Genomic DNA, 27,482 nt, shown 5'->3' on the forward strand with positions numbered 1-27,482 from the left:
GGTTTGGTGTCCACGACGGAACGGGAGCTGTATCATAGAATCATAGAAATGTTGTACAAGAGCGGGAAGAAATCCTTGATTGTCATCGTCAACTTTCTCAGCGTCTGTTGCCAGCTGCTGCAGGACCCGCTTTGAACCCGATCAGTGATGCCGCTGCTCCGTGTCCATGCTTTGTAGAACCGACACTGCGTCGCGACTGCACCTCTTGATGAGCCTTTTGCAAGCTCTCCTTGGTCTCTTTCAGCTTGTCAGCCTTCTTTGCCAAGATCTGCATCCTCGCCACTGCTTGAGCTGCGTTGAGGGCTTTGGACCATTTACGCTGTACATCGTCTGAATGCCTTCTCGTGTCTCGAGAGGCATGTTGGAGATTGAGGTCAAAGATGAGTTTGCCGAGCTGCTTGTCTGAGCGCGTGAAACCTTTGAGAAGCAAGCTGATGTACTGTTTCTGGTGGGTCAAGTCGGAGCGGAGGTCCATCTCGCGGTTGAGCTTGAGTTTGAGGTACTTGATCTGGAGTAAGAGACCTTTGCATTCCGCTTCGTGCATTTGGCGTGCGGCAACGAGCGAGTGATCGTCTACTGACGCTCCATTGGGTTGAGAACGTTCCAATTGGTCGAGCTTGGTCTTGATCCTGTCGACCTCCTGGGTCTTGGACTTGAGCTGATCGACGAGTGTCCTTACTTGCACCATGAACTCGGCACGCTCTTGATCCTTGGCTTGCTCATCGGATGCCAGTTGACGCCGAGCCTGTTCGCGTTCTGCTCGGAGCGCTTCCAGGTCGGCACCCTGTCGGTCTGCTTCGCGACGCAATCGGCGTAGCTCCTGCTCAAACATACCAACATCGTGAACGATCAAGTCACGCTCTGCTCTGAGACGATCGCGGTCACCAGCGATCTTCTCGTACGCAGCCTTCTTCGAACGAAGCGCCGCGTGAGCTGCCTCCATCTGCTCAATCTGCTCGTCGAGCTGCGCCTGATGTTCGGCCAAAGCGCTTCGCGAGGCGGCGAGGTCGGCGAGAACCTGCTCGTAATTTTCGTTGGCGACGGCGTACTTCTTGTGCAGATCGACACGTTGGGTGAGAAGCTCGTTGCGCTCGGCTTTGAGCTGCTCGACCTCGTTCTGAGCCGCCTGGAAACGTTCGGCGAGTCGTTCGGTCTGACTGTCGAGCTGCGCCCTCTCACGAGAGCCCATTGTGCTTTCAGGCTGGACCGCCTTCTGCATGTACTGGCGGCCAAGATCTTCAAGCCCGCCCATCTTTTCGTCGAGTTTGCGCTTGACCACATCAAGTTCGGCTTGGGTTCGCGACAAGCTGCCCTCAATCGAGCCTTTGTGGTGGCTAGCAGCTTTAGTCTCGGCGAGCTTGCGTCTCTGTTTGGCTCGCTCTTCTTGCAGATCCTGTTGCAAGGAGGACGCGGCTTCCTTGAAGCGGTTGAGCTCGACAAGCACGTCTTGATATTGACGCTTCTCAGTGCTCCGATCTTGCAATTCTCGCTCGCGTCGTTCGAGGTCTCTTTCGCGTTGTTGCAGCTTGTCATGGTCAGCAGCCCAGCGGCTCTTGAGCGCCTCGAGTTGAGCATGTACGTCGGCAAACACCTTTTGTCGCTGGCTGACGCTCTTGTTGGGGCTCACAGTTGATGTGTCTCTGCTTTGTCCACCGAGCATGCGAAGTCTTTCGATCTCAGCCTCGAGCTCGGCGATGCGTTGATGAGCCCGCTGAAGTCTCTCGGCTAGCGTAAGGTGGGCGACACCGGCCTCGTCGAGCTCTTGCAGCTTAGCGTCGATCGAAGCATTGGCTTCGTCGAGCGCGCCTTCGAGGTAGGCGATCCTGTCGACGACGTTGGCAGCACCGAGACTCGACTCGTTGTACAGCCATGAAGCCTCGCTGAGCGGACCTGGGGAACGAGGTGTCTTGACCGCCGAAATGTTTCGCAGGCTCATGACGGATTTTGGAAGCGGAGAGGAGGCAAGGGCCGTTCGCCCTGGCGTAATTGGCGGGACAGACCCGGCGTCGCCCTTTGCTTCGGCGTTGGAGAGGTTGGCAAGGTTGGTGCCCACCCCTTTACTGATCATTTCGCGATACTGTTGGACCCGATCCTCTAGCTCGGCCTTCTGACGTTCGAGGAATTGGATTTTTTCTTGTTGCGCCGAGGTCTGCGCAACCGAATTGGAAGTGTTCTGCTGCTTGGCCTTGTCTTCCAAGTCGGCAATGTAAGCATTTGCTTCGCGGAGTTCGGCCTGAAGGGATTGGAGCTGCATTGCTCGACTGTCGTTGGCCTGGTCGCCTGTGCTTTCAGCTTTGGACAACTGTGCGTTGGCCGCATGAAGACGACGTTCCAAGCCTCGGATGCGTGCCGCATCGCTGTTGCCCTGTTCTCGAAGAGATTCGATCTCTGATGCTGCCTGCTCGGCCGTCTCGATCCTGGCCTCGAGCTCTGTGGTCAATCGTTGCGTCTCGTCTTGGAGCTCTCGGACACGGAATTGCAGAGCCAAGTTATCCTCTTGATTATGCGCGGCCGTTGACGGGTCTGAGGGGTTGCGCAGCTCTGAAAGCTCATCCTGCAATGCTTGGACGCGCTCAAGGGCCTGGTCCCTTTCGCTTTCGATCTTGTCGAGCGTCAGGAAGGAAAAAGCCTTCGCTTGTTGAACCTGCTCTTCCATTTGCTCGCGTTCGCGCTCGAGACGACCTTCGACTTCTTCGAGATCCTCTTCCTTCTCTTTGAGCAAACTCTGAAGCTCTTGAATCTCATCTCGCAGCTCTTGTTGGCGCTCTTCGCCGACGCGAGGGCCATCTTGCACAGATTTCAGGGACTCGAGCTCCCTCTCCTTATCGTCCAAAAGATCAGCAAGCTCTTGAGCCTCTTTGTCAAGAGCATCAGCTCGCTGACGTTCAGCCTGCAATTGTTGGTCGATCTCTTCGACTTGAGCTGGCGTCGAGCGGCTGGGTGAACGTGCTTCGAGCTGCGCAAGCTTTTTGAGCAAGTGATCGCGCTCACGTTTGAGCTCGTCATTCTCAGCGTCTAGACGAGCGTTGAGCTTGCTCTGGTAGAGTGCAAGCTTGGCAGCATCGACGCGTGGTCTCGCAACCGAGTTGGCTTCCGTGCCGGCGTCAGCAGCGCCCAGACCAGGAAAAGACGTGTTGGCTCGCAAACCCATGGCACCGTGCTTTGAGCCGTTGGTTGCGAGAGCTAGGTCGTTTGAAGAAGCTTCCGAGTAGGTGGTGGTGGAGCCGACAGCGCTTGCGACTTCGTCATCCTTGGCAGACTCGACAGCAACAGGTCCTGCGCGCAGAGGGCTCTGAGCGGCTACACTGGAAGCTGCACTCGAGTCCGAGACGCCAAAGAGGGCACCGCGTCGGAGCAACTCGGCAACGCCGCCTTTCGGCAAAGGAGTGCGACCGGCAGCAATGGTGTTGGCCTTACCGAGGCGGTCCATCCTGCGTCGAGGAGCGGGTTCGATGGACGTGGCTGGTGAGCCTGTTTCGATGGTTGCAGCATCACCCTCTGAAAGGGAGCCGGGCGTTCTGTGGAGCTGTGCCTGTGCCTTGAGACGCTCGATGGCTTCGAGATGAGCATCGGAAGATCTTCCTGTTCGCGAATGCGTCCTTTCTGTGGCTTTGACGCTGTTGAGAAGGTATTGCTTCATCCTGGCGCGCTCTTCGGAAGCTGTCGCATGTTTGGGCGTGGCCAGCTGAGCTTGAAGCGGACGACTTGGCGTACTGGCGGCAGAGTCTGTTGTTGGCCTTGGGCCAGCAAGAGTGGATGCGACGAGAGCCTGACGGGCGAAGCGAGCGGCTGCGGGGCTGGAATAGGCAGTAGCAGTCTGATCAGTCTCTGCGATGGAGTCTGGACGGGTAGCGACGGTGGGATTCGCAATGGACGATTCGGCATCGTCTGCATCAGCGTGACTGCGAGTCTCTTCGTCATCATCAACAGCCGACTCGTCGTTCTGTACCAGCTGCCTTCGTTGAGCGCGGCGCTCCCGCCAGTCAATGGTATCGGCTGTTGCTGCAGATTCGCTCTGTGGTGTTGTGCTGTGCGATTCAGGCGGCGGTGAGGTAGCATCGTAGACAACGAAATCGCAGTCATCTTGCTGATTCTGTCGTAACTGGGCGGAAGATTGCGGCGATGCAGCATGGGTAGCTTGCTCGCGGTCAGACATTTCTTCCGGAGCGATGGACGATTCTGTGAGGTTGTCAAGCACAGCCGAGGCGGAACGGACGGAGCGAGTGGCTCTGGAAGTAGAGGTCTTTGTTGTTTCGTCGAATCGGTGAGAGGCGGTATCCTCAGCGCTGGAAGGACGTAGTGGACGAGCGGTCATGACGGTGCGAGATCTAGAGCCGACTGTGGAAGGTGCACCGATGGTGCGCTGGGGAGTGGATGTGAGCGGCGGTGAAGTGCTCCTGACGTGCGAATATGGATCGGGAAAGTGGGCTGAATGCGGCGAGTCTGAGACGCTGGAAGTGGACGAAGAAGTAGACATGGCAGGAGCGTTTGCGTCGTGGTGAAGAGTGGCATGAGTGTTTTGCTGCGTATTGTAGACTGCAGTTGCCAGCTTGACTTGTTGCTTGTTGGCGTGCGGTGTGGCGAGATGAGTGTGTTTGGCAGGCGAGGTGAAGGATCCTTCGGAAGAGTCGGATGGCCTTGAGAAGGACGAATTGTGACGATTTGAAGGTCCCAAGGGCGTTCTCAAGGCTGTGAGGGAGGCACTGATATCGCGTGTGTCTCCCCCAGGCATGGAGAGATCAAACTCGGACTGCGTCTCCAGGAGATCCTGAGCGATCTGGCGCTCTAGCCGAGCGGGTGTGCCAAAGTTGAGATCCATGGCTGCGGATCGCAAGAGTCAAGCTGAGCGGGCTAGCTCTAGTTTGTGGGATGTATGATCGAGTGAGAGAGTCAGGAAGTCAAAGCCCAAATGCGATGAGGAAAGCTGTCACTCTGTGCGGCGTGACTGTTGTGATCTTTGAAAAGACATTCAGAAGCACTCCAACACACACCGACACCACCAACACAACACCTCTTTACGCATCCAAAAGACGCGATTTTCGCGAACAGGTCACGTTGATAGAGCCATGATTTGCCCTGATCGGGGCAAGTTTCTATATTTCGAAATCGGGAATGTCTCGCCCACCAAAAAATCTCACATTCACACAGATTGCACCCGGTTTTCCGAACTTTGCTTGTTTTTGTTGACAAAGTGCAGCAAGTCGCCGGGCTTCCGGCGGAAGTACCGGTGCGTTCTGGTTTTAGTCGGTAAAGGGCGCGAAGGAGCACAAACGACATAAGCAGGTTCGTAAGGTATTGGATTGCCCTCTTCCACAGTACAGCATCTCAAGTTGCTGTAGCTCGCTTGCTCCTACGGTATTGCCTGTCATGAACGTCAGGCATGAGAGTGGGGGAAGGTGAGGCGAGGGGGGCTAGCGTCACGATGTTCTCGCTCACCGAGCGTTAGGCGGATCTCCGAGAACGGCTTCCTGGTTGGAGAACATGTCGCAAGGAGGTGACGAGGGAAGTCGGCTCCGACGAGCTATGCGAGCAGCAAGCATGATGGCTGCAAATTCAAGAGGAAACAACTGCTGAGCCGGTTTCAGGAAGCTACGTGGTCATCGTTAACGTGACTGGCCCGACTCTCGTCTCAAATGTACGCTCCCGCAACCGACGTCGCCGGAAATCCGTTCCTCTGACTCGTGGGCCGGAAAAGTTGTGCAAGGACACCCAAAATCAATGCAGCCCTGCAGCTGCCACTGCGCATTCAGGTGCATTTTTTATTATAAAAAATTTATTTTCATTTCCAAATGCTCGTAGATCACGACAAGAGCTTGGACCGGCACGAGGCTCGCGACAGACCACTTGGTGTAAGGACGTCGCCGGCGATTCCAACGAAGGTGGCTTCGAGACGTCTCGGCCATGAAAGTAGGATTCAGCTGTTGCGGCGGTCGCAAAGAGCGACTGAGCGGTCAATCAAGCGAGGCAAGTGGCTCGCTTGTGCAAAGTGCTGCATTGCCAGCTTCTCCAACGGAAGCGCGACAACACAACCCCTTCTTGACCTCAACCGCTTCCGTCGTTCTGGCTGGTTCCTTGCACGTAGAACCATAGACCGACCAGAATGTCAGACACCATTCATGCATCAGATTAGGAGCAGCAAAATCCGATCATGGAGTTGAGAAACCCGCTGGGCCATGGGCCGAAATCGCGACGTTTTCCAGCCCAGAATATAACACATCGGCGGGCAGGTTGGCTGGCTCCTTTGCTTTGGCAACCAGCGATTGAGGTTTCAACCTGATCATCGTATTTTAGCCGCTAGCAAAACAGAGTTCAGTAGCGATAGAAGGGGAGACGACATCTTCCGAGTCTTTTTTTTCCCTTCCTCTTTTTCTCCTTTTCTCAACAAGCCAGCGGAACGAGATTGAATTAGGAACGAAAAATGAGAGGAGAGGAGAGAGAGAGAGACCCGTGCCAATGGTTTCGCAAACCGAGTCCACTGAAGGACCTGTCGAATCTCCTGTGCTTGCAGGAATCCATCAGAGTGGGCAGGCCGCTTTCCGAGCCGACCATTAGCAACATGCAAAACGAGACAGGTCAACTTCATTGGCCGCGCCGCACTCTATGCGCCTCCCTGGGCGAGCTCTTGAATTGACAATGTTGGTTTGTCGGTTCTACTCTACCTGCCATCTACGCCATTCTACGCATTTGAAACCGATTCCGCCTCCTCGTCCTTCCCGTTGCCTACCTTCGTCTACTCCGCGGTCATTTCGGCGCTGATCGGTGTTATTCTTCTACGAAACGCTCATAAAGAGGCGATGCCAGCTGCGCGTCGTCGTTTGCGACTTCCCCCCCTCCGCTTTCCTTCGTCATCGCCAGTTACCTCTGCCCAGCATTTTGCATCCTTTCGCTTTCCAGTCCCCACCACCGCTCGACGCTGTATCACCGCTCTCCCTTGGCCATCATCATTTGCGACGCTCTGCCCCAACATCGTTGATCGAAGGTCAAAGCAGAATCAAGAGTCGAAAAAGTAGGCACGCTCGCAGCCGCAGCGAGCGAAAAACGACAGGAGTCCGCTCCGACTATCTCAACAACGAAGCATTTTGAATTCGCGGCCGCTTGGAAATCGGAGTTGCCCGCAGACACTCTTTTGGCTACTGCTGTTTGTTACTAAAGCGTTGCGCGCACGCTTCAGAGCTTGAATTTCTTTGGCGTTCTGCAATTTGCACGCCCAAGCCTTCATCCATCAAGCTATACTCTCAACGACAGCTCCTCGAGCTGATCGTCTGCGACAGATTTCACGCTCTCATTCTCCACCCGAAGTTCGATCCGGCCAAATCAACTAGAATCGTCACGGAGAGTTCACCTCTTCGCACAATCGCGTTGTCGCGCCGTTCCCACTCACCGTCTTCGATGATCGAGTCCAGAATCGGCGTAGCATGAGCGCGGGAAACAGTGGATTTCCTCCACAGAACCATCCTCAATCCGGCTTTCCCATCATGTCGGCGATGCCGGTACAGCAGCAGTCAGCTTCCTTCGGACAGCTTCCGACGACGACGGTGCCCAATACGTTTTACGCCTCTTCGCACGCTTCCGCTTCGTCGTCGTCGCTGGCAGATCAGCTAAGCGATCACGAATCATATTCGAGCTCCTTCGAGCCATCAGGGAATAGCAGCTTCAGCGGCACATCGACGGGTCGATCCGGTCCTGGTCCCTCTTCTTCATCCCAAGGATTTCCGTGTCCCAACTGCGGCAAGGTATTTGCTCGCGACGACTTGCTACGACGTCACTTGGCAAGAGAAGCAAGGGCGCTTGCCCAGCCCTCGTTCGATCGTCAGAAGAGCTGCTACGAGTGTGCCAGATCCAAGGCAAGGTGTGATCTCGAAGTGCCTACCTGTGGTCGATGTCGTGCGCGAGGGAAGCAGTGCACCTACGCTCCGAGGTCCGGCAACCCCAACGTTCGGAAGGCTCGCAACGCTGGCGCCGTACCAAACATGGATGCCCACATGCAATCCATCACCACGCCTCACATGGCCCATGCAATGACCCCAGGCGCCTCCATGGCGTCCACCATGCCCAACGCACACTGGGCCATGGTCGATCCGAGCTTCAACGTCTCCTCCAACCCGTTCATGGCTCCCAATTCCAGCTACGTCAAGCGCGAGGGAGAACTTGATTACGACAGCCAGAGTGAAAGCGAGGCACAGTCATGGCACGATCCAGCTTCCTCCGCAGCTGGTTCTGCCTTTGGCTCTCCTCGATCGCAGCACAGCGTGGCAGAACATCCCGAGTCTGCGCCTCCGAATCTCGCAAACTTTACCATCTCCGGCCAGCCTTCGTACGCTTCCATGGCTCCGCCTGTTCGAACTGAATCGCCACATTCGTTCCACGACCTCAATCTCGAGTCGGACGCTGCTCCAGGTCCACAGAGGATAACAGCTCGCAAGTCGAGTGGATTCTCTCGTACCAACACGGGTCCTATCGTAACCAACATGAACCGCTCCGGACTCGCTTTCGCCAACGAGGAGGGAGAGGAAACGCCTGTCGTGCGACTCAACCAGAACCTAGGCCATGCCGACTCGGATCCATCTAGAATGCAAGGCATGGTCAACGACAGCTTCCTTGCGCCACCGCATAGCCGTCACAGGACCGCCAGTCTTCCCGAAGCACTCGATGAGACGCTTGCTCAAGATCCAACCATGCAAACCTCGTGGACCGCACGCTCTTCCATGGGTGCCCCATCTTCACGCCAGCTTCCGCATTCCTCGATGGCAGCAGCCAACGCCATGATGCCTCCGCCGCGACCTCCTACCCTCATCACTTCGAACCTCAACAACCGCAATCACTGGCCCAACCCTTCGCCCATCCGATCTGGCGTCTTTCAGCATGGTATCGATCTTTCAGGGTGGCTCGCTGAACCTGTCGTGCCATCGCCATTGTATCGTATGGGACCTAGCTTGCACTCGGCCATCAGTGGAAACTTTTCAGCTATCTTGCATTCGCCCGTTGTCGATACACCCATCTCGGCCAAATTTGCAGCCTCGCTTGCACAGACCATGGGTCTCTCCATCAACCCAGGCTTCCTTCCGGCCTTCCAAGAGCTTCACCCACCTGCAAGTGGCGCACACGCGACAAGTCACCCACTAAGGCGCTCCTTGTCCGACGCCTCCACGCCACCCCAGTCGCGATACGACTGCAATGGACAGCTCGTCTTGCCTGCACCTCAGTTGCCAAGCGCAAAGCAATGGTGGGTCCAGCCGGATCAGAATGGCGAAGTCGCGGCCTCGATCGCGCAGGCCAGTGCTGCTCACTTTGTCTCGTACCCAGCTCTAATGGTACTCACGGATCCGACGGCACCCATTCCTCCCTTTATACACCGCAAGTGGCTCCAGGAGAACCGTGCTCGGGTGCCAGAATCTCTGGCCAATGCTCGTTCTCTCCTTGCCGGATACTACGTCCGTTTGCCCGCCAGTCAAAGCTTGATATGGAAGCTCATCTCGGAGCAGATCACGTCCATCTTGTCCTCGGAAGCAGAGCTCAAGAAAACCGACGCGGATCCTGTGACGGTGTTCGGCGCCGTAGCGTCGTTGTGGATGTATCTCGTTCTGATCGTTTTCACCGACGAGCCTGCGATCACGGATCATGTCGACGCTGCTCTCCTCAACCAGACGCTCTTGGTGCTTTCAGAGTTGTCCCAGTCGCTACTCGCTCACACTGTCGAAGCGTGCAGGGCGGCTTCGGACACAGCGACTCCGAGCCTTGCCACGTTTGGATGGATCGAGACCATGGTCCGTACTCTGTTCGCGTCTTACTCGCTTCTTGTTCTGCAGCGATTCCGAGAAAACGGCGGCGATGCACGCGAGCGTCTGGCAGGGTGTTCGCTCATTCTTGACATCCCTCTGCCTGCTGGTGCAGGCGAATTTGAAGCCGACAACGAAGCCGACTGGCTCCAAGCTCACCACGCTAATCAGAATGTCCTCAACGAGGCGGGTGCACCTTTTGTCCGTCCCACTCTCCGCCAACTCGTGCAGTTCCGCAAGGACACGTTTGCTGCCGACACAAACAAGGAACAGTCCGAGGCCAAACTGCGCGACCTGCCCTGGGCAGCCACGTTGTTCGACAACCAGGACGAGTTCACCAATGTTGTCCTTTCCGTTGCCTTTGCTCTTGATGATACCCGTATTTGAACATTGACTCGCTCCCCATCGGACTATATCTGTTATCGCCGTTGTACTAGTTTGCTGTCTTACCTATGATCTACCTCGCTATGTAAAAGTACCATTTCCCTTGAACCTTTATCACTCTCCTTCTCAACCTCATGCAAGGGGCTTGATTGTACAATGTTGCTGCGCGTTCAAGTGCAATGACTTGTGAAGACATTTGGCCTCTGGCTTTTTCTCACGCCGGAGATATGTGCATCGGAACGATCCTCGCGAGATGCAGAACCGTCTTGGCATGCAACGGAATCACTGCCTCGTCTGGGTCGACACTTGATTTGCACACGACAGCCTTGTTTTCTTCTCAACTTGCACGATGATCAACAAGTGAAAGTGAAAGTGAAGTGGCGGCGTACAGAGCCTGATCGTCGGCATCGCGTCCTGCTGTTCGAAGTTGCAGACGAAGGGGAGCACTACGTCCGATCGACGACAAAGAAGCCTTGGTACTTGCGTTTCTTGTCCACCTTCGAAAGCAGCTCGTCTCTGTCCAGCACTCCGGCCCCTCTTTCTTGTTTCCCTCGTTGTCGTTGTGCACTCCCGTCGTCGGCGGCGGTGGTGGCCGCGGTGTGTTGCTCGGCGACAAGACACACGTTCCAGCGCGAATCGTAGACGTTTAGTGGTCGTGCATCGACCATCTCCCCGGCCTGTCCTACCTGAACCGGAGCCACCTTGTCGACTGCAATTCCCGCTCCGCCGTTGGCAGTGCTGGAAGCAGAAGCAGTGGCAGAGGAGCCGGCCGGAAGCACCGCCCTCACCAAGCGCAGCAAGCCGGCCAATCTGCGCTTCAACACGTGCCTCTCGTCGGCATTTGACGGAGGAACGAGCGCAGACAGGCGATGCAGCTTGTCCAGCTCACCCTCGCTCAGCAGCTCGTCCGTTGATGATGACGAGGTACTGGTGGAGGCAGGGTTGATAACGCTGTTGAGGCTCCATGTGCCTGTGGTTGGGATGGCTGGGTGTATGGGGTTGGGCGAAGGTGTTGTCCGAGAGGAGGAGGAGGAGGAGGAAGAGGAGGAAGAGGAGGAAGAGGAGGAAGAGGAGGAAGAGGAGGAAGAGGAGAAGGCTCGACAAGAGGTGTGCAGTGAGCGACGCGGCCCGATCGAGGTGCTGCCGGCGTGCGTAGTAGTACGGGATGTCTGTTTGGGAGGAAAAAGCGCAGGATGGAAAGGAACAGAGAGAGGAGCGTCAGCAATCATCACGTTCCCAATCAGCCAAGTTCGAACCCTTACGCATCCCTCTATGTCCTCCTCTCTCTTCCAGACGACACGACAGATTGTGATGCTTCGATCTATATCATTTCCTACGAAGAGAGAGAGAGAGAGGTGCGAGGGTTGAGGGGTGGAGACTTGTCGTACACGAAAAGAAACATTCGTCGTCATCGCCAATCAACGTACCGTAGAAGACGCAACTTCACCGCCGTTGTCGCTCGTCGCATCCCCCAACACCATCTCCTCTGCATCCTCCTCCACCGTCTCTCCAGCATTTGCCTCGAGCTGAGCAGCCATCAAGGCCCTAAACCTCGACCCCGGTCGATCCAACTGCTCAAACGTGCCCTGCTCGACAATTCTGCCCTTCTCCAACACCTGGATGTTGTTCGCGCTCTTGATGGTCGACAGGCGATGCGCAACGATCCACACGGTAATCTTGCCCTGCTTGATGATTTCTTCAATCGCCTTGTTCACCATCAGCTCGGACGCCGAGTCCAGTGCGGACGTTGCCTCGTCCAGTAGCAGGATCGCCGGTTTCCTCACCAACGCTCGCGCAATTGCAATGCGCTGTCTCTGCCCACCGGACAACTGACGCGATCCAATCACCGTATCCAGGCCACGCGGCATCTCGGCGATGAACGACTCGCACCCAGCCATGCGTGCGGCCTGCTCCACTTCCTCGCGCGTAGCTGACTCGGTTCCGTACTTGATGTTCTCCTCGAGCGTACCATCGAACAGGATCGGCTCCTGCGGCACGAGCGCCAGATGCTTACGTACGCTCTCCGGTTTATAGCTCGCCAGGTCGCGACCCGCCAGCAAAATCTTGCCCTTGGTCGGGTCGTAGAAGCGCAACAGCAGCGAGTGCACCGACGACTTGCCCGCGCCCGATCCGCCGACGAGCGCGTACGACTGGCCTGGCTCAATGTCAAGCGTCACCCCGCGCAGGATGGGCTGCTGCGGGCGGGACGGGTAGGTGAAATGCACGTCTTGGAAGCGGACGGGCAAGCGAGCTGTGGTGCTGGAAGAAACTTGCAGTGGCTCCCCCTTACCGAGGGCCACGTTGGATTCGCGATCGATGAGCTCAAACACGCGCGCACCGGCACCGAGTCCTTTCATAAGCGACGCGAAGAACGAGGTGAGGCTGACCATGCCGCCACCCAGGTACGCCGTATACATGAGCAGCGAGGTCAAGTCGCCCACAGAGATCTCGCCCCTGCTCACCAGGTGTCCGCCGTACGTCAGCAGCGTCAAGATGGCGCAGTTGCCCACGAAGCCCGTTCCGGCATAGAAGAGGCCGGAAGCGTACGCCTCCTTGGTCTGCAGGTCGACAATTGATCTGATCCTCTCGTCGAAACGTCGCAACTCCTGCTTCTGCGTGTTGAATGCCGTCACGGTTCGAAACGCCGGAGGCGAAAGACGCTCCTCTGCCAATCTTGTCATTTGCCCGACTGCATCCTGCGTCTTGTGCGTCAAATCGCGCAGATAACGGCCGTAGAAAACCGCACCGATTGCAGCAGGTGGCACAACCGCCATCATGAGCAGCGTCAGCTTGGACGAGATCATAAACATGGCTGTACCCGCGAACAGCACTGTAGCACCCGCACGGAGGCCGTCGCCGATATCGGAGGTGAGCGACTCTCCCACGATACTGGTATCGACGCTGAGACGGCTGACCACATCACCAGCACCCTTGTCGGCGAGTTCGACGTCCTGTCGCAAGGCCGATCGGTACGCCTGGTTGCGGATACCCTGAATAACGCGGACACCGGACAGTTCGAGCAGGATGTTGCTCCCGGCCTTGGCACCCGCGCCTACAGCAAAGATGAGAAGCATGAGCCCGGCGACGGTGCCGAATCCGAGGCCAAACAGCGCGTTCTGACCGGACGTGAAGAAGTCGATCAGTCGGCCAATGGCAAAGGGAACGGTCAGCGTGATAGATGACGAGATGAGCAGCAGCCCCAGAGCGATGAGAATGCTTCTCCTCTGAGGCATGGCAAGCGAAAAGAGCCGCTTGAGATCGGGGAAAGTGGTCGGGGCGGGCGAGGCGCCGTCTTTGGATTTCGGCGCTGACTTGACCAGCTGTGCTTGGAGCAACGCTCTGACGCGTGCAGAGAGCCGTGATGCGAGTGATCCGGGAGCATTGTTCGTAACGGCCTTGTTGTCATCTGATGCTGTCTCGGGATGGGTATCCTGGGGTGTTGCCTGTGTTGAAGCTGGGGCCAATTTGACAGGCTCGGTCTTGTTGTAGGGGGGAACGGAGGTGGAGAATGTGCGTTGCAGCGTCAGACTCGTGGTCGACAGGGTGAACGGTGACAGAGCTGGTCGAAATACGCTGGCGGCATGAGAAAGTGTACGTTGCGTCGAATATGTTCGTGAGGCTGCAACAGATATTGACCACGTCGAGCCGAACGCTGCTCTCAGCTCAGGAGCTCGAGCGCAGGAGCGCATGCCGACAACGGCGGTGGCCGTGGGCCACATGATGGTGGCGAGCAGGATCAGCTAGGTGATGACGACGAATCGCAATGCCATCCAAGGTGTACCTGTCTCGGCCGATTGCTGAGTGGGATAGACGAGGTAGTAAGGAGAGTTACGCGTTGCTCGCGACTCGATCCCAAGACGCTCAACGTATGCTATCCCGATTCGACGTGTGAGTCAGGAAAGCAGAACGAGCGTGTGTGCGTTGGTCGGAAGGAGCGTTGTGATGTGAAAGAGAGAGAAAGACGTCGGCAGTCAGTTCGACTTGATCACACATTCTTCCCCTTGTCTTCGGAAGAGCCGACGACTTGTCACTGCTTCCGTAAAATCAAGCGGTTCCCCGCGGAAACCGGCCCTGAATGCCTCTCTCGGCGAGTTGTAGATCGCGATCCTTCTTTTTTGACCTAAGCTCTTTTTTCTCGCTAAAACAAGTGGAGCGATTTCCGGCATCTATTTCGAAACTTCGGTCTAACATCACAGAAATTTCGATCCGACTCGAGCTGTTCACAAGTTACCGATTCGCTCCAAGACGTCGTCGATATACTGTATCAAACGATTGTCAGTGAAAGCAATCTCGTGTTACAGTGCAGACAATGCTCATTCACAAAGAGTGCGCTCATCAATGCTTTTAGATATCAGAGTTGCAATGGAAGGTACGCATGCTTACACAGCGTGTTCCAACAGCACAGTTTCGTCGCCCTCACCAGCTTCCACGACCCCAGAATCGTCCGAGGAGTCCAAGCCCAGTACCAGTTGCTTATTGGGTCCCGCACTGACCACCTTGTGCCCCTTGACCACCACCTGTTGTGCTGGGGGTAGCTGTGTGGCGACAGGACGAGAACGGAAATGCAACTGCACCACCTGTTCTGTATCTTCTTCCTCTTCCTCCTCCTCCTCGGAATCGCTTTCTTCGAACGATGATGATGCGTCCGCCACAAATCGTGGCAATAGAGCCTTTGACGGCGATGGCGTAGTGCGGCGCAAAGGTGACCCCGGAAAGGAGCGTGCCGGCTTCGATTTGGTCTGGCTTGTGGGCGGAGGCGAGGGGGTGATCTTGTTAGTTCGGCCTCCGGTGAGGGGGGTCGCTGCTCGTGGCACGTTAGTGTCTTTGCTGGTCAGCGGAGTGCGGATTTGGGCGGGAGGCGTGGCGGTGGCGCCTGCAACCGGCTTTCTGACAGGTGTGGCTACAGCGCTGGGTGTAGAGATAGCGACTGGTTCGGTGCTTCGCGAATCTTCGTCGGCTGCGATTTGTTGTTGCTCCACTTCAGCATCCATCTCTGCCTCGTAGGTGGTAGAATCGGGGCTGATCGAGATAATGTCCTGCTCCGTTGCGGCCTCAACAACGGCAAGAGGCTCGGTAGTGGGTCCTGACTCGAAGATGACCACTTTCTCGTTTGCGACAACCTTGTCCTCCCCTGAAACATCGTTGTCTGTCACCACGGATCCTTGCCCTGTCGACGACTCCCCTTCTCCCTCTGCCTCCGGTGCTGCACCTGAATTTTGCGCTACAGTCTCCTCCGCCACCGCCTCCTTCTCAATCACCGCAACACGTACCTCCTTTCCAATGATGTGCCCTGCCCCCGCCGCCGTCGACCCTCGTCTCCCCACCTTCATCCTCGCAACGACCGTCGCACCAGCGGCTTTTCGCACCGCACTCGCCTTGTCTGAAGCCGCTGGCGCTCCTAGCACTTTACTCTTGGCCGCCAATGATGCAGCGATTGAGCTTTTGGATCGTGGGTTGCTAATTGTGGACGACAGCTTGGGCTGGAACTTCTTGACTGCTGCTGCGGGGACGATCTTGTTACGTGTCGACGCTGTGGGCGCCATCAACGTTGATGTTCTTGCGACGACGGTGGCAGGCTCTTGTCTCTTGGCTGCGGATGATGCAGTCGTTGGAGCGGCGACCTTGTTCGCTGTGGCGGCTTTGGCTCTTGCGGTCGCTGTGCTTGTTGCAGAATTTGGCTTGACTGTCGAAGGTGCTTTGGTAGGCTTGGCGCTGGAAGCTGCTGCTGCTGCTGGTTTGGACGCTGGTCCGGCTGCGACGGTCAAGGAAGTGACCGGCTTTCTGACCATGGTTGGCTTTGCGACGGAGCTGACAGGCCTTGGAACGACTTTCTTGCTATCGGCTGCTGTTGCTGCTGCTGCTGTTGCTGTCGCAGGTCTGACGGCTACTCGAGCTTCAAGCCGCGCCTTGGCAGCAATAGATGCTGAGGGTGCCGTCTTGGTTGTTGCGCTCTTGACGGGCTGCTTGGAAGATCCCACCATCGTCGAAGTCGTTGGCTTCTTTCCCAGAGCCGATGGCTTGTCCTTAACATCCTCTTTCGTCTTCGCGGCCGCAACCTCTTTCTTTTCCTCTTCCACCTCCTTTACCTTCTCATCCGTCAGCTTTGCATTAACACCGGCCACTTCCTTCGTCTCGGTTCGTACCGGACTTTCCTTTGCCTCCTCTTCCTGCGTTGCGGGGTCGACTTTTGCAACTCGAGATCTCGCCACAGGACTCGACTCAGCCGACAACGTGGAGCTCACCACTCTCCCCGCAGCCACTTTAGCTGAAGGAGTGGGCACAGCTACGCGCATAGCCGACACCTTGACCTCGGAATGCATCACCACGCGTTGAGCAGGGACTCTGCTGGCTTTGACGCCGGTTCTGGGTGTTTGTGCGTGCAGGACTCGTTCAGGAGGCGTGCTTGGTCTATTGGCCTCGTCGTCGTCGTCGTCGGAATCGGCCCAGTCTGCGGCTTCACTGCGGCCAGCCTTGCTCGCTTTGGAATTGCTGTCCACTTCTGCTGGTCTCTGCACCTTGTCGACGTGGATCTGAGGCGCCGACTTGGATCTTCGCAGCTCGTCCAAATTGCCTTCTGTGTGCTGGACGGGATTTTCGTGTTTGCTGTCCGAATCGAATCGCACTGCCACCGTCTTTTCGCGCCTCTTATCGTGGTGTTTCGACTGCTTGTCGGAATGTTCCCAATGCAGGCGTTCGCGTGATGATGAAGAAGCTCCAGACTTGACACCGCTTTCGACGGCAAACGCCTGCTTGTAAGCTGCTAGTAGCGCGCTCTTGCCATGCAGACCGGACGCAGCTGCAAACGAAGGCGTGACGGCATTGATGTCTCTGTACTGAGCCGGATCGGAAGCGTGAGCACTTCGTGATCGGCCATCGGAGCTCGTGGGCGCTACGACGACGTCGAACCTGGGCACACGGAATGTAGCGGTCGGTGCAGCTGATTGGGCTCGCAATTGGTCGAAACTCGGCTGCCTCTTCATAGTCGGGCCGTTCTCGTTGGATTTGGGCAGTTCGTCAAAGTTGAATGATGGTATGCGGGCTAAGCGAGCGTTTCGAGCTGCGGCGATCTGCTCGGCGAGTAGCCCTCGCTTTCCATACGATGCGTCGTTCATACCGAACCCTCCTGCAGCCACCGGCATACGCGCTGTAGATGAGTTTAATGCTGCAGTCGACTTGTGGAGGTCTGGGAAGAAATTGTAGGCTGGTGTGGGAGCACTGCGAGATGGCGGAGCATGCGATGCGGGCATCAGCAGATCGTCTTGTCGACTCGAGTGCAAAGTGTGCTGTGGCGCTGGTGGCGGTCTCGAAGAGTGTGTTGGTTTTGTGGACACTTCGGTCATAGGTGGAACGTCGACGATCAATGCTCCCGTTTTGGGCAACGAAAGGTATCTGCGGATGGTAGGCGTCATAGGCTTGGTAAAGTGTTCCACGCGTTCGGGCCAGAAGGCGACATACAGCTCAAAGAGCCTCTTTGTCGTCTGTCTAACTTCCGGGTTGGAATCTGTAGCGCCGCTTTTGATACATGACTCGATATCACCGACACGTCGTGCCAGCCTTTCCTTTTCCGTATGCTCCAAAACCATTTCCAACGTCGCCGCAGCTACTGCCCTCAAACCTTGACCTTTGTCCTTGATCGCCTCTTTGAGATAGGTCACCATCGAAGGGGGTCGACAGTGCTTGACGATGAAATGCAACGACTTTTCGGCTCGCTTAACCGCTACTTTGTTGGTCCTAGCACAGATCAGAAGTAGCGTGGGCACAAAGACAGATACGAGCGGTTCGAATCTCTCGGCCATCCGGGGGGCTATCGAGTTGAGCAGATCGCCCGCCGTACCCGATAGCTTGGTCCTCTCTGACAGCAGCGCATTGCTGATGGGTGCGGCTGCTTCTTTCAGTAGTGCTACAAATTCGGCATGCTTGGTGGCTCCACCTCGAGTGATGGCTTGGATATGCACTAGCGCACGTTCGATCTTTTGCCACGTATGTTCGGTTTCGGGAGCGTATAGATCGTCGTACAGTTCATCGAAATGCGAGTGAAGGTCGCTGGCCGATGCTATGTTGATCTTGGCATCGGGGGCGAGCGTTCTGGAAGGCATCCTTCCTCCTCCTCTCGGCCTGGATGGTGGGTCGTAGGATGAATGGAGCCCCGCTTGTCAGCAAAGGCTAGGTGATGGCAGGATATCGTGTAGCTGCCTTTCGTCTATGCTGTATATATGTTGCTGAGGATCGATCGTGTGGTAGCTGAGACAGTGACTCGAAGAAAGAGGGAGAGAGAGAGAGAGAGAGTGAGAGAAGGTTGATAGACTGCGAGTGGAGGCACAACTGAGCGGCTTCTGTCCAAAAAAAGGTCTCGCGTGGGGTCTGCTTTTGCTAGTCAAGAGATCAACACACACACACACACACGCGACCTGACGTTCTGTTGAAAGTCCCAATCTTTGTTCAACCCGATCAACGCCTTCCAAAATCCAAAATCCTTGATTTTTTTACACAGAAATCCCGATTTTATTGGTAGAAAGGCAGCCAAGCAAGGATACGCGTTCAACATCACGTGATGCAACGCTCTCCTTCCTCTTCACCATGGACTCTTGCTCGCTCGACCAACACACGTCCCTCCCATAAAGTCAAGTGATTCGCAACAAGAAACTGTACGTATGCATGTACTTTGGTATAAGCCAACCTTGCGCCCGTTAACCTTTGGGCCCGATTGCACAACAAGGGAGAGGAGAGCAGCCCTGCCAACAGCCGCTCAGGTCTCGCCATTTAGCGCTGCTTCTTCTGGTCACCGCTGACAGTGCGAAGCGGCATCTTGAAGCCCTCGCGCAGCAAGTTGAGACTCTTTCTGCCGAAGCTCACATCCTTAGCACCACGTGCTCCTGTGGTGAGGTAGCGTTCCTCAGCTGCTTCCTGTGCGTACCGTTCGAATTCCGCTTCGTAGCCTGGCTCGCGCTCCATCTCGTCATCCTCGTCCTCGTCCTCTTCATCGTCGTCGGCGCCGTATTGCACTGTGCTCAGTCGATTGCGAGCGTTGGCGCGTCCCACATTCATCGACCGGCGTGGCAGGTCCATCGACATGAATCGTTGCGTCGGCGCCATCCCGAATGCGCTCTGGCTTCGGGGCGGCAAGCCAGCATCGGAAGCGTCGTGCGCAGGCGAAGAAAGTACACGTTGACGTTCCGCCTGGAAGCTAGGCTTCGGCACACCGAGACCAGAGTAGCTCTTGCGCGATCGCAGCTTCGGTAAGAAGGAGCTGCTCATCGACCTTGGTTGCGGTTGAGGCTCGAATCCGTCGGCACCGCCAATCACGATCGAGGGATTGCTCTTGTCCGCAGCGCCAAATGTCGACTCGCGCTTCTTGCGGCCAAATGGCAGGCGGAAGATCGACTTTTTGTTCTGTCGCTGCTCTGTGCCGATAGGCGAGCCGATGGCCCCGGTGTAGGCTTCCGAGTAGGATCGACCCTGCAGAGGGAAATCACGTTGAGCAGACAAGGGTCCGTCACTGCCACGGCCGTTGGCGTCCCTGAGGCCGGGCTGATCGAGCGATCCATCGCGTCGGCGTGGGTTTCTGGGAGGTCGTCGAGGCCCATTGCTGTTGATCGAGGCGTCATCAGGAATTGTTCCATATGTCGTATCGGCATTGGTGCCTTGACCAGCTGGCATCGGGCTTAGATTTGCGAGCACAGAATTCCTGACTCCTCCCGCTGCTCCAATCGAAGTAGTCCGTTGCCTCTCGAAATCATCTGCGGGTGATGGCATAGAAGGCAATTCCTTGCGCAAGCTCGCACTACCGCCGCTCGAACGCATCGACTTGCGTGGGTCCGACTCGTTGACACCCTGCTGGACGTCAGGAATGGACTGCAACGCAGAAGGCCGAAGATCTCGCATGCTCGCAAAGCTCGACATGCGTCCGTTGCTCAGCGGTGATTGCACCATGGGAACAGGACTTGACACGGGAGATGCCTGCGTCTGCGGCGAGGGCGAGTTGAGATACTTTTGCATCAGAGGATTGGGTGCTTTTCGTTGCTGCTGCTGCTGTGTCATGCGGCCATTGGGGCTTCCGAGCGCGTTCGCTTGCGGCGAGGCAGGCTGGAATGGTCCAAGGTCGAGGCTGTTTTGGCTCGTCATGCCTGGTGGGTTCTGGAAGATCGAGTTGCTTCCACCTTGCTGAAGAGCACGCGCCCTGGGCTCGAAGTCTGGCTCAGTGCCATTGCGGAAGAACGAAGAGGTCGACTTGCGGGCTTTGCTGAGCATGCCGTTGAGCGGCGGACTGATGGCATCGAGCGAACGATCCGCACTGAACGAGTTTTGTCGAGCGCCCGGACTTTCCGCAGCCGAGCCTTGCGAGCGTTTGCTGGCGTTGCGACTGGCGATGCTGCCGTTCAAGCTGCCACCTGCAGCTGGGCCACCCGTGTTCTCCCGGCTGGGACCACCGCTGTTGCCCGTAAGCTTGGAGAACAGACCCCGGAAGCCCTTCTTCTTGCGTTGAAAGCTGTCGTCGCGATCTAGATCCAGTCCGCGCGGTCCAGCCGCCATGGGGTCGACGTAGCCGTCACCGGACACCATTCGAGATCGTTCAAATGCGGCTGCATCGGGAAGCGACGATTCGCCATCGCCGGGGAACCCGTAAAAGGATGGGTTGAGCGCAGCTGGCGATTCGACACCCAGCGGCGTTGCCGGCAGGAAGCCGTTCTGGTTGAGTCGATGCTCGGCACGGTCTTCTTGAGCGACGTGCATATCGATCATCGAACCACTGTGCATCAGCGACAGCTGAGACGCGCCTGAACGATTCGCCAGTCGCGAAGGTGTGCCGGTGGGCGATGCTCCAATCATCGATCTTGACGGAGGCATGAGGCTGTCTGCCGGGCTCGGAGGGTACGTTGCTGATCGGGAGGCGTCGGCCGCCGAGCGCAGATCCTGCACGCTCGCTGCTCTGGCTGCTTGCGCGGAGCCGAAGGGCACGCGGCGACCACTGTTGGGAGTTACAACACCGCCAGTGACGGCTAGCCCGCTGAGCTGCTCTTCAGGATCCGAGCCCGAGCGCACTGGCATCGCTTTGGGCAGCGTGCGAGTCTGCAGCGGCGTGACAGGGTAGACTGGCATGCCAAGCGGCGGCGTTGTGGTTGAAATGGGAGGAGGCACTGCGCCAGCCGTCATCTTCTTGCGAGCCGCTTGAGCTGCTGCCACATCGCGCTCCTTCTCTTGCTTTTCCTGTGGTGTCAGGCCGCTGTCATCTTTCGACGTCTGTAGTATCGACTGGCGTGCAGGGACCGAGGCGATAGCAGTGGAAGCTTCCCGAGGCGGCGCGAAGGGCGAAGAGAGGCCGCGCTCCGGCTGCTGAGCCGTTGCAGGCGCGGGTGCGTCCAACATGATCATGCTGCCGCGGCTGCTCATGGAATCTGTGTTCTGCCTCGTCTTCTTCTCGGCCTCGAGCCGCATCCTCTGCTGCTCCATGGCAATATACTTGGCTTGCACAGCCAAAAACGTCTGCAGCGTGCGCCATCGGAATGAGGATGCGGGCGGGTTCATCTGCGTGTGGAGTTTGAGTCGCTCGACGGTGAGAGGTTCGCCCTTTCCGATTTTCTTGCGTGGCCTGCGAGAGCCTCGCGAATCACGATGGCTACTGAGACTATCGCCATGACCGCTGCTTCCGCTCGGACCATAGGCGCCGCCGTTAGCGTTGGCTGCTGCTTCTTCTGCCTCGAGGCGGACCGCCTCTTCAAAATCCTTGTCACTCTCACGTTCCCAGATGCCCTCCCCAACGACGCGAATGTCAATCATGTCTTCGTCGCGCATCATGCACTCGAGACACACCTCGGGATCGTTGAGGCTCCTTCGCACACCGTCCGGTCCAATAAGGCCCGAAGGAAGGCCGTCAGGGCGGTGTTGGAGCTCGAAGGGAGGCACCAGACTGCGCTGTGCCATGAGGCCGGGATACTGCCGCGAGCCGACCTTTTGAGGTCCTGTGTTGGGAGAGGCAAAGACGGGATAGGGTCCATTGCTGCCGCTCGAAACAACGTTGGCTGCCGCCATGGCAGCACTGAAAGCTCCCACGCTCCTCCTCTGCTCGCGCGCTTGTAGCTTCTGCAATTGCTGCGTGCTATAGGTTTGTCTGGACGCGTCAGCTGAGGTGGATGTGAGTGCGCTGGCGTTGCGATCGCCGGGTGCCAAGCTAGTTCGGTCGCCGTTTGCGCGGGCACCGATGCCGTTCCGAGCTGCAAAGCTGTTGAGGTTGTTGTCGGCGGGGACGAGCTGGAGCGGTCTGAGCTGGCTCTTGAAGGTGTCAGAGCGACCCTTTTGCGGTTTGGATAGCTCGGACTGCTTTCTGCCGTTCTTGGGCTTCATCCTGCGTCTGCGCTCCCACTCTGCGCGTGCCTCGATCTCGCCGTCGGGCGGCGCACTGGACTCTTGCGAGGCGCTCTCGGCGCTTGGCGTATCGGGCCGATCGATCGCATCGCCTCGAGGTGCACCTGTGCTAGCAGCAGCGGCCTGTGCTAGGGCTACGTTGGCGGTCAGACTGGCGTTCGACTTGCGACGGCCACGCTCGAGGACGGGGATGGGTGGTGCCTCGTTAGGCGGATTCGTCGGGGGAGGAGTGTGCGACGGCCTGTCCATGCTAGCCTGCTGCTTGGCAGCTTTCGCCTGTGCCTGGAGATGGGCGAGACCGGCAGCCTTCTGTGCTGGCGAAATGTCGGCCAAGGGCTTCTTGCGGTAATCAGAGACAGGTCTATGGTCGGCAGGACCATTCATGAGCATGTCTGACGAAAAGGGTGGGTGTTGACTTCCAGTCTCGGAGGGCAGAGGTGGTGGCACAAGGTTTCCCGCCGGAGCTGGGCCAGCTGTCTGATCGAAGCTCTGGCCGACACCACCGCGCTGCGAGTTGTACGAAACCACGGGAGCAACAGTCTGGACCGGACGCACGTCCTTGGCAGGAGGCAGCGGTGCAGCAGCATCTACGGGGAATGGCACGTAAGGCTGTCGGTCTCGGACAAGGTCAGGCGACCGGCGGATTGCCTGTGCCGTCTCGTCGGATGGGGCAGCAATGGTGGTGGACGAGAGCGGTGCATTAGGTGAAGCGGGAGCCAGGCCCTGCGTGTTGATAGGTGCGAGTGCGGGTATCGACTCGGGATTGGTAGCAGCCGACTCGCGGGAGCCCCGAAGATCGCCGTTGCTGGTGTTTCCGTGATTGGTGATCACGTCGGCAAGTCCGGACTGAACATCAAGCTGCGTAGGCGTCGAGGCAGTGGAAGCAGCTGCAGCTGCATCAACGACAGGAATGGTGGTGCGAGTTTGGGAAGCTGGCTCATCCCAGAAGGAGCCAGGAAGTCCCCCAGGAATGAAACGCTCGTCGGGTGAAGTGCCGTAGCCCGAGGCACCTCGATTGAGCCAAGGGCGGATCACAGTCGGCTGAGCTGAAGCAGCAGCAGTAACTTGAGCTGGTGCGGAATCGTTGGCCGTGGCAAACGCCTTGTCGGGGAGATGATCTCGGTCAGAGGCTCTCGCTTCGTCGCCGCTCGTGAAGCCTGCACTGTTGGCGGTTTGAAACGACAGCACCGAAGCGCGCTTTGCCTGGTTCATGGGCGTGCTCGAGGAGGTGCCGACGCTGCTGCGGTTGCCGGGACCGTCGTGCATCCAATTGGAACCGCTGAGATGGCTCATGGCTGTACCAGGACGGCTCGAGTTTTCGGATTGGAGCGTTTCGATGGGTTTCATGTAGGCATCCGCTGACGAGACAGGGCGAGATGGCGGTTCTGCTTGGCGCCGATCGGACAGTACGTTGCCGCTGTTCTGACGTCGATGCGCCGTGGGGGTGTCGGCAAGGTCGAAACGTTGCGGCTGCTCAGGCGTGGCGGCTGTGACGATGGGCGAAGCGAACGAGTGCACTGGCGGAGTGCCTGGCGGCTTGGGTGTACGTGCTCCATCCTGAGACGAGGGTTTGCGAGAATGTGCAGTGCTGACAAAGCTAGTCGAAACGGGAAGCGTGCTTGTTGAAACAGACGCAGGCGATTCGCGGGATGGCTGAAGGCGATCCGAGGTTTCAGCGTCTGCGGTAACGGTAGTGGGGGCGGTGGCAGAGATGGCCGGGAGTTGCGGAAGCGCCTTGTTGGCCGACTCTGGGCTGAGTGAGATCTTTCTGTCCTGCTGGACGAGCCGCCCTTCGTTGGGATGAACAGGGATAGAAGTGTCCGAATACGTTGGAGCTGGAGGAGTTGCTGCTGCAGTGCCTTGGCCTAGATAGTGCAGGAGCAATCGAGACGTAGGTGAAAGTCAGTACAAGATGAAGCCATAGAGATACGAGAAGCGCCACGCAGACGCATGTGATACTCACTGAGCGATTTTGGTGATTGCGCTGATGTTGACCAGAGATCCTTTGTTGCGCCCAGATTGGGGCTGGCAGCGAGGTTGAGGTCGAAGTCGTCATCGAAGCTGATCTGGGCCCAAGTGGGTTTGGGCTCCAAGTCGGACTGTGATTCGACAGCGAGCGACGACGATGATGGCGCCGACGCGGGCGGGTGTGAATCTTGCATGATGGCGAGAAAGCTTATCGAGATGGAGCTGGATGAAGAGTGTGAGGTGCCGCTGTGCTGAGTGAGGTCAAGGCAGGCGGGCTGGTGCCTTTAGATGCCAAAGTTAGGCTCGAACCCTGAGTCAAGATGCGGAGGCGCTGAAAGTAGAGTCAACCTTGTTTGCTGCGTGGTATAACAAAAGACGACAAGCTCGTCAGAGCATGCGAGCGAGCAAGCAGCCAAGTCGAGTCAAGGCGTGGGTGGGTTGAGAAAAAGCGCTGTGCCAGGTGATGGGTCAAGGTTAAGGTTTACTTGTTCATGACGACAGCGATCGAGCCAACGGTCGGTAGAATGCAGCAATCTAGGTAGCCAGAATGGTGGATAACAGTGTACAGTGATGGTGCCTCGCTCTGTTCCAGGCTGGAGTGTCCGTAGCGTAGCAGAGACGAGGGAGGCAAAAAGGAACTCGTTGCACTTTGGTCTTGTCGGAGACAACGCGAAGGCGTGCAGATGGCAGGGTTGGGCGTAACGATGGAGTGTAGGCCCGAGCGCGCGAGTGTATGCCAGAAGGTATACGTACTCTTGAGGAGAGGAGGGAGGAACGATTGAACCAATGAACGAATGAACGTGTATGAATGGAAAGCGGTTTGGTTGAGGAAGGAATGGATTCGAAAGAGCTGTGGCAGAGACAAAGTGAACCATGAACATCGTCGACTCGGGAAAAGGTGCACAGCACAAATTAACATTTGCCAGTTTGCACGCGCGCTCTTACCGCCCAAGGCTCTTCTGCTCCTGCCTCCCGCCGAGCTCATCTGAGTCGCACAGGGCACACACATACACACGTACACTTTACCGCACCACACAGACACCGAGATTCCCCACGCCCTAATTTAAGAATTAGACTAAGTTAATTCACCACAACGGTTAGACGCAATTGCACGCACGCCCTGAAGCTTCGAAGCTGCAAGCGGCAAAGAAATGCAGCAGACCGAAAACCCACTCAGAAATCAGGCTCACGGGCTTCCACCTTGAAACTCACACCGAGCGCACACAAACGGTGACCTCGGTCTTGTCTTTCAGGGCACTGGGCTGTCAACTTGCCAAATGTCACTGCAAAGCGCGGCTGTCGTCGATTTCCGAAAATAATTCCCCTCTTCTGCTGTCAAAGCGCCTCTTGCCGTCGGCCTCAAGTCACGACTCATCAATCTCAAACTCGACTCTGGCACGCGGGAATTGGGCTCGAAGAACTGCTTCCAGGACCCGTCAACTCGATAGTTCTCACAACAATTGCTTCTCCCTCTCTTTTCCGATTCAAAAGACGCGGTCCTCGCTCCTTCTCATCAGAGTCCCACATGCAGCTTCGCCTGTGACAATCACGTCGTCGTCGATGTATGCTTTCGGTCATAGAACTCGGTCGACACGCTGTCTAAAGATGTGTAGCTGTTTGCAACGGTTGTATGAGTGGGTATTACAAAATACAGAGAGCAAGAAAGGTGACGTGCGGAACCAGTCGAGGCTCGGGATCAGCAGCAGCTGTCGATCGCGCGTCCTGAAACCATCAAGGTGGACTGCGTGCAATGTTCAAGCTACCGATACCAGAGTCATCCGAAAACTTGGCATTGAATCGTCCAGCGACTCATAGGTGGGCAGAAGAGCAGCTAGCAGCTCTGGAATGTCAGCTAGACCAGCGACCAACAAACCAGAGCCAGAGCGTGCACATGGATTCTCCACCCGGCTTCTTAGGGCGCAGAATCAATCCACGACCACGTCAAGCCACTCAGACGGCCCTTGGACATGTCGGCGAGCTGCGAGAAGCCAGTCGGCGTAAAGTCGAGGTCGCCCCATGCACAGCCAACACATCGATCGGCAACAGAGACCGTGATGGTCTTGCCTCCGTAGCTAGCCGAGATCTTGTGTCCGCAAGCCGGGTTCTTGTTGGGGTTGCCCGTGCCAAACGAGTCGAACAATGAGGCAGAGATGGCGACAATGTAGTCCGATTCGGTGTTGGTCCAGCCACAAGCGCCCAAGCCGGGAGCATAGTAGGTCGCCTGTCCGCCAAAGTGTCCCGATGTGGCCTGCGACGACGACGACGAGCTTGCGTTCGAGTTGCTATGAGCTGCGTTGTTCTTGCTTCCCGTGGCAGCAGCGGCGGCGGCAGCGCCCTTGGAAGAGGTGGCGCTGGGAGCACTCGACGACGGAGCGGCGGGCGTCGCGTCGTTGTTCGAGTCCTGTTCGGCACAATCGTCCGACTCGGAGCCAGAGTTGTCCTGCGTAGAAGCACCGCTGGACTGGTCTTGCTGGGGAGCGGCCGAAGTAGCATCGGAAGAGCCGCTGTCGGAGGACGAGGAGGAAGAAGAGCCAGAGTCGGACGACGATGACGACGACGAAGAGCCGCCTGACTTGCCATCCCAGTACTGGTCATAGGTAGGTGGGGTCTTGCCTTCAGCCAAGGCAGCCATAGCAGCCTTCTGCCACTCAGCGTTCTTGGCGTGGAAGTCGTCGTCCCACTGTTTGAGTGCAGCTGCCTGAGAGAGTTGCTCGGCGGTCTGCCTCTTTTGCATTATCATCTTACCATCCCCGACGGCGACCGATCGACGAGCAGGACGCGCCTCGAGCATAGCAGCGTGACGGCGCACGGCAGCGTTGTGGCTGATGGTGGGCTGGGCGGCCTGCGCCACAGTCATAAGGGAGAGAGAGAGTGCCACAAAGGCGAATAGGAGGGTTTTGGCGCAGATCATTGTGAAGGAGGCAGGGTAGGGTGCTGGAAGGGTTTGCAGATTGTGAGGGATGGAACGAGCAAGGTTGAAGGTGTTGCAAAGTG

The 27,482-nt window shown here is 57.2% G+C and overlaps 6 protein-coding genes across 6 annotated transcripts; 1 reads left to right on the plus strand and 5 right to left on the minus strand.

Annotated features, from left to right (window-relative positions):
• Positions 1–97: 97 nt before the first annotated feature.
• EX895_003329 (uncharacterized protein) lies at positions 98–4,819 on the minus strand (the record flags this gene model as incomplete). Its single annotated transcript, XM_029883927.1, has 1 exon — positions 98–4,819. One exon carries the CDS (start codon positions 4,817–4,819, stop codon positions 98–100), a length of 4,722 nt encoding a protein of 1,573 aa, XP_029739733.1.
• A 3,151-nt stretch (positions 4,820–7,970) lies between these two features.
• Positions 7,971–10,163, plus strand: EX895_003330 (uncharacterized protein; the record flags this gene model as incomplete). Its single annotated transcript, XM_029883928.1, has 1 exon — positions 7,971–10,163. The coding sequence occupies one exon, from the start codon at positions 7,971–7,973 to the stop codon at positions 10,161–10,163; it is 2,193 nt and encodes a 730-aa protein (XP_029739734.1).
• Positions 10,164–10,606: 443 nt separating this feature from the next.
• Positions 10,607–13,879, minus strand: EX895_003331 (uncharacterized protein; the record flags this gene model as incomplete). Its single annotated transcript, XM_029883929.1, has 2 exons — positions 10,607–11,329; positions 11,588–13,879. 2 exons carry the CDS (start codon positions 13,877–13,879, stop codon positions 10,607–10,609), a joined length of 3,015 nt encoding a protein of 1,004 aa, XP_029739735.1.
• Positions 13,880–14,539: 660 nt separating this feature from the next.
• Positions 14,540–18,256, minus strand: EX895_003332 (uncharacterized protein; the record flags this gene model as incomplete). The annotated part of the gene is made up of 1 exon (XM_029883930.1): positions 14,540–18,256. One exon carries the CDS (start codon positions 18,254–18,256, stop codon positions 14,540–14,542), a length of 3,717 nt encoding a protein of 1,238 aa, XP_029739736.1.
• A 664-nt stretch (positions 18,257–18,920) lies between these two features.
• Positions 18,921–24,682, minus strand: EX895_003333 (uncharacterized protein; the record flags this gene model as incomplete). The annotated part of the gene is made up of 2 exons (XM_029883931.1): positions 18,921–24,385; positions 24,484–24,682. The coding sequence occupies 2 exons, from the start codon at positions 24,680–24,682 to the stop codon at positions 18,921–18,923; spliced, it is 5,664 nt and encodes a 1,887-aa protein (XP_029739737.1).
• A 1,718-nt stretch (positions 24,683–26,400) lies between these two features.
• Positions 26,401–27,399, minus strand: EX895_003334 (uncharacterized protein; the record flags this gene model as incomplete). Its single annotated transcript, XM_029883932.1, has 1 exon — positions 26,401–27,399. One exon carries the CDS (start codon positions 27,397–27,399, stop codon positions 26,401–26,403), a length of 999 nt encoding a protein of 332 aa, XP_029739738.1.
• Positions 27,400–27,482: the final 83 nt, after the last annotated feature.

Source organism: Sporisorium graminicola, chromosome SGRAM_20 (genome assembly GCF_005498985.1).
Source record: "Sporisorium graminicola strain CBS 10092 chromosome SGRAM_20, whole genome shotgun sequence".
Lineage (NCBI taxonomy): Eukaryota > Fungi > Basidiomycota > Ustilaginomycetes > Ustilaginales > Ustilaginaceae > Sporisorium > Sporisorium graminicola.